Source organism: Cryptotermes secundus, unplaced genomic scaffold (assembly GCF_002891405.2).
Source record: "Cryptotermes secundus unplaced genomic scaffold, Csec_1.0 scaffold390, whole genome shotgun sequence".
Taxonomy (NCBI): domain Eukaryota; kingdom Metazoa; phylum Arthropoda; class Insecta; order Blattodea; family Kalotermitidae; genus Cryptotermes; species Cryptotermes secundus.
This window is the reverse complement of record NW_019744414.1, coordinates 52,265-64,064: the sequence shown is the minus strand read 5'-3', so window position 1 is coordinate 64,064 and position 11,800 is coordinate 52,265. Positions and strand designations below refer to the sequence as shown.

The 11,800-nt window shown below is 40.2% G+C and overlaps 1 protein-coding gene across 3 annotated transcripts in view; it reads left to right on the top strand.

Moving 5' to 3' along the window:
* Positions 1 to 2,158: 2,158 nt before the first annotated feature.
* Positions 2,159 to 11,800, top strand: part of LOC111874741 (esterase FE4) — a 24,487-nt gene continuing 14,845 nt past the window's right edge. The window contains exons 1-3 of one of the 3 annotated variants that reach the window (XM_023870486.2): positions 2,159 to 2,577; positions 5,666 to 5,800; positions 10,859 to 11,018. In XM_023870486.2, coding sequence (XP_023726254.1) covers positions 2,356 to 2,577; positions 5,666 to 5,800; positions 10,859 to 11,018 — 517 coding nt within the window. In that variant the 5' untranslated portion in view covers positions 2,159 to 2,355. The remainder of the gene's footprint in view (positions 2,578 to 5,665; positions 5,801 to 10,858; positions 11,019 to 11,800) is intronic. The other 2 variants (XM_023870485.2, XM_023870484.2) reach the window with 2 other exon arrangements.

The window sequence follows — 11,800 nt, the reverse complement described above, 5'->3', positions numbered from 1 at the left end:
ATTGTGCAACCTCTATTTATCTCCTTCGCCTTCAGTGAAGTAGGGAGTGCTTTAACGTTAGGGGGTGAGGTAAACAGTAGAAAATTAGAGGAGTTGAACGTGCATTCAATATTCCTAGCAAGTGTTGTGCTTTTACACATCGACATTTGTAGCAGCGTCCACGCAGCATATATACTGTGTACAGTTAAACAACGCCAGTGTTTTCTTGTTAGTACCATGTGCCTCTGATGATGGTTTTATTAAAACCGAAACATGTAAGGCAAAAGTGATAAAGAAGTGACCTAAAAAACATTGTTATACTCGACGGACTTTCTATTGACTTTATGAGTGATAGTGTAACGGACCAAAAATGAAACAATTAAAAAAAAAAAAGAGTTAATTTTATTTTACGCAAAGGCACACACTCGTGACACATTTTTCCTCACATCCTGTCTCCGGAACACTCATTCACATCCTCCGGTTTATTTCACTTGGATATTTCCCATGAGTAGATTCCAAGGGGTTCTGACGATGGCGTATAACAATCAGGATTATTGTTTCTTTTACGTTGTCCATCGTCCGGTATTCTTGGAAAAAACAAAGGAACAGCATTTCGGAAACCGTATTGGTTTCCGACCTCCGATGAGGAATAGAGGATACGTATTCTGTTGAATCCGCTAGAAAAACGTTGACCTCAATAACTGGACAAATTCCAGCTACGTAGGAACCTGAGATCAGGCTTTGCCAGTGGGAGATAATAGGAGATTTCCCGCCGAATTTCCTTATATGTGCTTTGTCCCTCAGCCTGTCGTGTTCTACTATATTGACATCTAATTTGTTTCTTCCCTTAAAATAAGTGACCACGTTTCACATTCTTAAAAAATAAATTGTAAAATTGTTTTGTATATCTAATCTGCAGCAGTTTGTAAAGTAGACATTCTCGTACATGTGTATGGATTTCTTTCGTGTTGAAAATATAATCCAAAAATTTGTGATCGCTCACCCATTAAGATGTTTTAGACGCAGGATTTTCGCATACGAGAACATTCAAATTTGATTATGTTTAGTGGGGTGCGATATCTATCTTCTTCCTCGTGGTAAAACACACTGAAGACTGTTATGCATTCTAGGGGGTTATTTAACAACGCTGTCAGTAGGGGAGAAAGGGATGCTGGCACGCACAGGCAAATGGTACTCACGTCAATTTTAAAGTTCCAGGAATTCGTAAACAACTCTACATCACACTGTAATGTATCAGAAACTTCAAAAGTTAGTGTTGTCAGTTGGACTTCTAATAAACTGCACTTTTTTTTTTTTGCCCAGTTTTGCGTTTTAGAGGTTCACGTTGTAAAGAAGACCTGAAAGAAAATCTTCAGTAAGTCGAAAGGTATTACGTATCATAGAATCTCATAATATGTAAATGTGACGTGTTCTCCTGATTAACAATTCATCCATAGTGTGCCAGTTTTTAAGTTTTCGTACACATATGTCGAGGTCGGATTAAATTAATGGAGTCACAAAGGGTAATGTGGGGGGTTTTGTAACATGTATTCCCTCCTACTCATTAGTAAATTTAAACTGTAGCTGCATGTATTGATTTCAGTTCCTTAGAAATGATTGTTTTTATGTTTTGTTTCTGTGTACTTTTGAAATCTGTAGTCTGTTTCATCCGAAATATTTTTGCTTTTCATTGGCCCATATACGTTCTCCGTTTTTCTTGTTTTTAACTAATAGCACATTTTCTCTCGGAGATGTGACAGTTGCTTATACAAGATAACACAAGGGGAAGAATGTTGTAAAATTGGGAAAACTCGGTAACATTCCATAGCAGTACAAAGTTAGGTGGGCGGGGTTACCACCTCACCCTTACATAATGTCAGGCGGCAGGATGAATTGAGGATTCGGAAGGAAGTGTGGCGTAATGGAGGTACTACTCCGCTATTTTCCTGGGGTGATTGAAGAGAAACTACGGAAAACTCCGGATTGTTATATATGTTTCGCATTTAAATGATATTATTTGGAAATCGTGTTGAGTTGCCGCTTCTCGGAACTGAGAAAACGGCAGTGCAATTGCAACCTTGCCTGTGGTGAAAGTCTTTCTACGTGCGTTATCGTCTCGGTCTGTAATTCCCAGCGTCCAAGGCTGTGTGTGCGGTAGCGCGATTGCGTGTATCTGCAGCATATCACTTTTCGGTGTTTTGCTGCACTACAGCAGAACAGGTGCCGGCGTTTGTTTTATTTATATCTGGTAAGGAAGTAAGCAAGCAATCCGTTCCACAAAGCACCTCATGACTCATTTAAGGAAAATTGCTGAAGAGGAACTATATAAATAACTGGTTTAACGTGCGATAGTGTCATATCCTAGTGGTACGTGGTATGGAAATGGGGAAGATGCTCATGTCAGCTGTTTCGGTGTTGTTTGTGACGTTATTCTTGAACCTAGCAAACGGTCAGGATCTGACAGGTGATCCCCTTGTTGTGAGGACTGCAGAGGGCTACCTCAAAGGCAGTATCTTAATTTCACGGAAAGGAAAATCTATATATTCTTTCCGAGGGGTGCGATTCGCTCAACCACCAGTTGGAAATCGCAGATTTAAGGTAAGAAACTGGAATGCAGGCGGGCAACATTGTATTCAGTGTCACATAAAAAAAAAAGAACGCTTACCGCGGCTATTACAAAGCTACAATGACGTCATGCCTTACAGACACATCAGCATGTTTACGGTCACATGAGATCCGAATTTAAGAATCTGAAGATACTGACAAATACCTAGAATTACATTTCTGCCAGATATTTTGTGTGGCCGTGAAATATGGTGACCTTGGGGAAAGGAACACAAGAAACCAAATGCCGAAACCGAGCAAGTCGACGCAGTTGCAGCGCCTTGGACTTGTGTTCGGTTCATGCTCGGTTCTTATCCCTCCCGGAACACCGGCTATGCTGATCGAGGTTTTCGTAGTTTTCTCAGTCTCTCCAGGCCAATGCGCGGATGACACGATTAGTTACGACCGCTACCTTTTAAGTCTTTTCCATTTTACCATTAATCATCCTGTCATTCGAAGCTGTTTAGTGTAGATACTGACCGCGTCATAAAATAAACCGCAAAAGAAGAAAAAGAAGTACGCAGGCAAATAATTCATCATAATAGTGAAGTGGGGGAGGATTTAACGATGTTGCGTGACGAGAAACGATTTACACACGTCATCCGGTGTTGTTACGGAAGTGAAATCAAGGTAGCTGTACATGCGGCTGGGATAGAGGAACCAAGATTACCTACAGAATTTTTAATAGGGAAACTGTTTGAAAATGTGTGTAGGACTTGATGTTCTCACAGTCATGTTGGTGCAGAGTCCTATCTTATGGGATATAATCCTATGTAGTCCGCTGAAAATCAACCAACGATTTGGAGGCGACTTGTACCTTTCAGAGGAATACACGGCGCTGCATATACAGGGTGATTCATATAGAACCGGCCCGATGAAATGAGCTGTAATATAAAATATACTATACACATATTAAAATAATTTACACATATCTTATCTTGGATTGTGTGCCGTGGTAAGAGCAGGTGTTGAAAGTGTCCGCCGTTTTCAAGTAGGCACTAGAAACACTCGCTGTTCAACAGTGAACGCCATGACTGTCGCCTGCGCACTGCAGACACTTTTCGGCATTGTCCTTGACCTTGCAGCATAAGGGCTGCCACTTGCCGGATCATGCGCACACCATTCGACTCAGCACGGCCCACGGATTATTATGTCGTAATTGTGAGCGACTATATGCATCAGCTGCGAAATTATTCGCAAATTCATCGGATACGATTCACCCGGTAGAAGACACATTTTGTTTAAAAAACTGCCACCTGAATAACATAAGGTGAACTATAGAGTGCTGGTGTTATTCATGGCAATAAATTAATATGTATGGCGGAATAGCCTCCAGTGGTATAATATTCTTAACAAGTGTTATGAAAATTCTGTCATTGATCCAAAAGTTATTAGAATCCCCGCCGTGCTTGACTGTTCTGAGCCATTTGAAACCAATCAACATCACTCACCATATGCAAAATCTATTTTAGTATCTTCCTGTCTGTGACTGAATTTAATTATGTTTCAGCCAGTTTTTCTTTATAAAATAAGCACACAGAAATTAACGAAGGGCAGTAACCGTAAGGTCAGGATGAACTTAACGGTTCCTACTATTATTAACATATTGCCACGTGTATTAGTGACTCGTAAGAGGGTTTTGGATAGGCAAACCAATTTATTGGACAGAAAAGAAAAACCTCCGTGGTTTTAGTCTGCAAGAGAACTATACCGACCGAGCGACCGCCGCTTTTCGGCGAAGTTAGTGCCAGCTTTAGCGGATAGAGGGTGTCGTGTGGTCAGCGCAACGAATCCCAACGGCCGTTAATTTCGGTTTTCTAGACCGGAGCCGCTATTTCCTTGAAATAGCTTCTCAATTATCATCACGAGGCTGAGTGGACCTCTTTCCAAACCCACTACTTCTCAGAAAATCTGGTAGCGCCGGGAATCGAACCCGGACGTCTGGATCTGTAGCCAAGAACTCTAACCACTGGACCACAGATTACTTAAACACACAAAGAAAAGTCTTCAGCGTCTGTTTACTTGGTAACAGGATGGATCTTGAAAGTGTAGTCTCTCGAATTCTATCTCTTACTTGAACGATGTCTGTCTCTGAAAGCACACCAATTCATTTCTGACTGATTGCCGAGTCGAGTCTTATGTTATGACCGAGAATCAGTCGGCCAGTCTGCCTTGAAATAAAGCACCCATCGGGGCCTACGACCAGATTGTATTACTGTTAGACAGTTGCGGGTTCGTTGATGTGTTGCGCTCTCTCTGACGTGAAGACGGGTCTGTCGCTGCTGGCCTCGCCAGCGCAGTCATTCTTGGGTCCGAGTCCTGAGGGACTCGCGACCATATTTTACTGTCCCAGATTCGAGACTCACCTTTTCTTCGCCTCCTATGACCCGTAGGGCTGCGGTGGAAGCATTGGACTCCGCCCCTGACGGCTTCTGAACTGACCCCCTTTTATCCTTGCCAGGCGGCTGGAATACTCCTTGAAGAGTTCTGTTTTTTCGTATCTGTTGTAACTGTTTATGTACGAGTAGTCAGGGGAACGTGTTTGCACTTGCTAAGTAGGCAACGATGCCTTCTCTGCAATTTGTTGTAACGTGTCAATTTCGTTGCCGCGGAAACAGGAGCCGCAGGAGGCGACGATTGGCTGTTTCCCCGTCAAAGGGGCCCTACCAACTCTGTACGTGATTAAGAAACTGAAAAAGTGGCCAAGGTCCAACAAAAGGTCTGTAGAGCCATAGCTAGCTACATAGACAGACAGACAGATAGCTAGAGTAAGAGAGAGGAATGGGGAGATGGGATTTAGAGAATAGAGCCTACTTACTACTTCCATGAGTATGTTACAAAGATTAATGTGGGTATGACATGTACCATATGTTGGAATTTTTAATATTTCTCGTGTAATGTACAAGTATGCTTATTTAATTATACTTTTCAGCCTACTGCGAGTGATACTGTAGGTGATTGTAAAGAAGCACTCCAACATTACAAAAGAAACAAGTTCTAATGGCTGCATGATGTTAAGCATACAATCTTCAGATGTTAGTTTGCATTTACATTTGTAATATTAAGAATCATTCTGTGTTAGGCACCAGTGCCTCTTGAGCCGTGGGATGGAGTTAAGAATGCCACAGCAGATGGTTTTGCCTGTCCTCAGCCAGAAGCAAATACAACCATTCCAACTTCGGAAGACTGCCTGTTTCTAAACGTTTATACCACAGAGGTAAGATCAGGATATGAAATTTAGTTTCTTATGCTTGTTGAGTTTTGGAACTCGCATACATATGCAGAGAACGGATAAATAAAGCATAGAAGGAGTATTTTTGTGTCTTGTTGCCATTGTATGAAGTGATATCACTAAAGCGTTTTTACATAAAGTAACTTTAAATTTTTTGAGTTTCTAGAAGAATGCTCTTTTGCATATATTGTTTCTGCCTCTGTATGAAAGTTGAGAAGCGTGCACATGCGCTCATACACACATTCAGGCGAGCATCAAATGATCGCTCAGTTCACTTACCAGGCAAAAATTCTACTTTCCAGACATTCTTTACCGGTCCACTTACCATTATATAAAACACACGCAGCATATGAATAACTCAGTCAGTATAGCAACTAGGCTACAGGCTTGACCATCTTTACTGTTTGCAGTAACAATGAAACTTCCACAAACCCACCACTACTCGACACCTACAAACAAACTCTGTGATTTTAGTCCGCAAGTGAACTGTACCGACCGAGCAACCGCCGCTTGTCGGCGAAGTTTAGTCCCAACTTTTGCGGATAGAGGGTGTCCCGTGGTCAGCTTAACAAATCCCCACGGCCGGTAATTTCGGTTTTATAGACCGGAGCCGCTATTTCCTTGAAATAGCTCCTCAATTATCGTATCATCACGAGGCTGAGTGGACCCCGTTTCAGACCCACTACTTCTCAGAAAAAATCTGCTATTGCCGGGAATGAACTCGGACCTCTGGATCTGTAGCCAGGAACGCTGACCACTAGACCACACAGGCCTCCGCTCGACATCCACAGTACTCAAAACTAATTAGAACTGATCAGTCACCACACATGTGCAAAGATACAAGTAACACCAATGAAACAACAACATAATCTGTCATGGCAGGCACACCAAGATCAACTCAGATACACTTTATTTTACTGAAGTTTCATAATTTAATGTTAAATATTTTAATTTGAATGCCAAATTATTAACCCCTAACTTTAACTTTAACTTTGAACATCTTATGAGATAGTTACACATTACATACCGTAAAATTCAACAAAATATTTACGTTATTGTATTTACTAATACGGATCCATGTCACGTCGAACAATTCAATAACGATGGTATACATTCACATAGTCCATCAGTAGACGATCGCTTTGATCGAAACACATAGTGATTTGTATAAAAGAACAAATATTAACACGTCAATGTTAGTTCTATTTACCCATAGATTATTGTATTGACGGTCACGTTAGTACCCTTAGAGGCGGGATCACTGGGGAATTGGGGTTCAATTCCCAGTAGGCACAAGACATTTTTCTCTTCTCCATAATGTTCAGACTATCTTTGGGGACCATGCAACCTTCTATACATTGAGTCGGGATTGCTTCTTCCCTGGGTGTATAGCAACAAGGGCATGAAACTGACCACTTATCTGTTTTTTTTTCATTCATTTCCTTTATTTTCCATATATCCATATAGGTAACAAACCCAGGATGTGGAAGTAATCCCTTTGATAATGGATGTGTCCAGATACACATAATAAATTACATGAGTTACATAATTAAAATCACATACATTAGTCAATTAACATAGATAATAAAATAAAAAATAAATAACTTATTACAATTATAATTAATGAACATAATTTAAAAAGAACATTACTATAAAAACTTAAAATCAATACTATTTCATTTAAATTACATAAATTAACTGAATTAAATGCATTATAAATTTAATAACTTATGACCAATTATCTTTCCTTCTTTCTTTCTTTATTTCATTTTCCCATAAATCAAAAAACATTGATACAGGACTCGTCATATCGCAATACTATCAGCAAACAACACATACAGGCAATTCTACAGGTAAACAATACATATAAATCATGCTCATCGAAAGGAAAACCTGCATAAAAATTAAGACAAAAGATTACATCAACCACGCGAAAAAACTGTATCAGATCAGCAATCAGATTATAAATTATTTGTAAGACGCAAGGTTTTCCATTATTCTCCAATCTAGATATTCACGCAATGAGTAAAAGGAGCCAATATTGAGAATCTTTTTAAGGCATGTTTAAACTTATCAACATCATTTGTCATGTTCTTAAGACTCTGTGGTAAATTATTAAATACGAGGGGGTACCCAAAAGAAACCGAACTTATTTTTTTAAACTTATTTATTCAAATTTTAAGCACAAACCTTCAATCTCCTTCAAAGTACTCTCCACTTACACAAATACACTCGTCTAGTCTTTTATTCCATTTTTCAAAACATTGTCTAAATTCATCTTTTGAGATGCTCGACAGCTCCACCGTCGTTTTTCCTTCGCCTCAGCAACATCAGCAAAACGAATTCCTTTCATGTCTCTTTTCATTCGAGGGAACAAAAAAAAAAAGTCGCACGGGGCAAGGTCGTGGAATATGGAGGGTGAGGAACAGGGGTCATACCATTTTTGGTCAAGAATTGTCGTACAGACAGGGCTGTGTGAGCAGGGGGCATTGTCGTGACGGAAAAACCAGTCACCCGNTTTTTCAAAACATTGTCTAAATTCATCTTTTGAGATGCTCGACAGCTCCACCGTCGTTTTTCCTTCGCCTCAGCAACATCAGCAAAACGAATTCCTTTCATGTCTCTTTTCATTCGAGGGAACAAAAAAAAAAAGTCGCACGGGGCAAGGTCGTGGAATATGGAGGGTGAGGAACAGGGGTCATACCATTTTTGGTCAAGAATTGTCGTACAGACAGGGCTGTGTGAGCAGGGGGCATTGTCGTGACGGAAAAACCAGTCACCCGACTGCCACAAGTCACTCCCGACAGCTCCGCAATTTCTTCAATGGTCCGTCGTCGATCTTCCTTGATGATTTCACGATTTTTTTCAACATTTTCATGTGTTCGGGCCGTGGAAGGACGACCAGAACGAGGTTTGTCATCAATTGACATTTCACCATTTTTGAAACGGGAAAACCACTCAAACACTTGAGTTTTCCCCATAGCATCGTCCTTGTACGACGTTTTTAACATTTCAAGAGTTTCTGTTCCACTTTTCCCGAGCAAAAAGCAGAATTTCACCGCCGCGCGCTGTTCACGAAAACCAGCCATTGCAAAAACGACGATCACACAAAACAGTTGTCACTATAAACTCTGCTGAAACTAGTCCTTACCTTCTGAAGCAACGGTAGACGGCTTATCGACTCAGGAATGTTAGCTCTATGCGCTCATAGCGGCAAAACGCGGTACTACAAAAGCTCTGCCCACAAAAAAAAATTAGTTCGGTTTCTTTTGGGTACCCCATCGCATCTTAATCCTGGAACAGTAGACACCTTTTTGGACTTCAGTTAATTTATAAGTTGAATGATGTAAGTCCGAACTTTGTCTGGTATGGATACTGTGCATATCAAAATTTAGTGTGAAAGGATCCATATTTTTAGCAACAAACATGGATATTAAAAACATTATATTGTGAGTATAACGGAAGAATGTTTAGGTACCTAAACAATGGACGACAAGAGTCCGTTTTTCTAGCTTTCATAATGATCCTAACTGTTCTTTTTTGAATTTTAAAAATTAAATTACTTTTGGCAGAATTCCTCCATAATATAAGTCCATAGGACATAATGGAATGTACATAGGCATAATAGGTCATAAGTAGATTTTCCTGGTACACAACGGAAGATAAAGTTCTGATGGCATAGACAGCCGAATTCAGCTCAATTACTAATTGATTAATATGATATTTCCAGGACAAAGTACTATCAATAATTAGTCCAAGAAATTTGATATTACAAATGTTGTGGATTAGAGTATCACTATATATTATATTTAAGTTTTTAAACAGATTCAGTTTTGTTGCAAAGTAAACACAATTGGTTTTACTTAAATTTAGCGTTAGCGAATTGTGTGAAAACCACTAATTTATTTTTAGCAGAATAGCTTTCACGGTAGTTTCGAGTTCTGTGGAATTAGAATATCCAGTGCTAGGTTAATGTGGGTGGAACTATATCTCAACCCCTCCGACACACACAAACAATAAAATATTCTATGTAACTGACAATAAACGGCCCTCAGAACATTATTCTATCTACTCAGCAAGGAATTTTAATTTACTTTGAATTATTTTATGGAATTATTCTTGATATACTGTACTTATTCTAAATTTATTAATTATTTGGTCTTAATTTTAACAACTTCTCTAAGTCCCTTGATGTTACAGTAACAAACCATGTACAAACAACAACATATTGTAACGTGTTTCTGGTTACCGAAGACGCCGTAGAGATGGTTAACTGGTTTATTTAACAATCTACAAATAACGGCTATACTTAATTATCACACAGTTGCGGGGTTTCACACTTTATAACCCTAATCGCATTAATCTGTCGACACTGTTGCGGGGTTTCACGATTTATAACCCTATGCGCAAATCAGTTCACTCTGTCTTCAGTAGTCTGCACGTTTACAGTAGGGGAGCTAGGTATCACTGTATCACACGCTCCCAATTACACAATTACACACACGTCCGGATCTTCTTTCCGCGACGGCTGCTATACTCCAACTTGTAGTCGGCTGACTGGAGAACTGTTGATAACACACTCGCTCGGCGGTAGCCACACTGGAACTCGAACTCGAACTGATCGATACGCACTGTGCATCCACTTATATAGCTGCAGTGCTTGCCTGTGGCGTAATGAGTGCCACGTCACAGTAGGACGTTGATTACGGTTACGTTAGCGTTGCGCGTTACGTCACCGCGTGACGTCACCGCGGAGGGGAGTGGCGGGGAGCGCTACGTTACCGTGGAGAGGAGGGGGGTTCTCAGTCGCGCAACATGTTACATTATGTAAAGTAATTCCTTATAGATTTGATTATGCTTTCTGATAGTGACCAGTAATGCCCAGACTGTGTAAAGACAAACATTTTCTCTTACTCCTGTTAATCTAGTTACACTTGATGCACTTCTGGTACTTATGTCTGTTTCATCAGTCAACATCTACTAGGCTACAGTCTTTGACTTCTGTGCCTAATCATAATTTAATAATAACTGATATTATTTCAGCTTCCAAGCAATGGAAGCAATCCAAATAGGTCTGTCATGGTCTTTTTTCATGCTGGAGGATGGTTCAGTGTGACAGGAGTGAGTGCTATATATGGACCTCAGTATCTCATGGATCAGGATATAGTCCTGGTGACCACCAATTACAGACTAGCTGCTCTTGGTAAGCCATATATATATATATATGTAAAGAAGAATGTGTTGGGAATGCAGAATACAGTGAAACCTTGGTAACAAGAATCCACGTTAAGCTGAACTCCCAGTAATCAGAACTGAATTACAGTACCTTACTTACTTAAGGAGCTAAGCCCTTCTTGAGGAGAAGCCAAATCTGCAGCTACTCAAGAATTTGCCAGCATTTTATGGAACCCTAAGGTTCATTACCGTGTTCACAAGAGTCCTCCACTGGTCCCTATCCTGAGCCAGATCAATCCAATCCATACCATCTAATCCTATATCTCTAAGATCAATTTTAATATTGTCCACCTACCTACGCTTTGGTCTTCCCAGTGGTCTCTTTCCTTTTGGCTTTCCCACCAATCTCCTATATGCATTCCTTTTCTCCTCCATTCGTGCTACATGCCCTGCCCACCTCATCCTCCTTGACTTGATCATTCTAATTATACTTGGAGAAGAGTACAAGTTATGAAGCTCCTCATTATGCAGTTTTCTCCAACCTCCTGTCACTTCATCTGTCTTTGGTCCAAATATTCTCAACACCCTGTTCTCAAACACCCTCAGTCTATGTTCCTCCCTTAATGTCAGAGACCAAGTTTCACACCCATACAGAACCACAGGCAAAATTATACTTTTATATATTCTAAATTTATGTTTTTGGACAGGAGATGAGAAGACAAAAGGTTATGAACTGAGTGGTAGCAAGCATTACCTGAGTTCAGTCGCCTCTTAATTTCCTCCTGAATCAGGTTTTCGTTTGTTATCGTC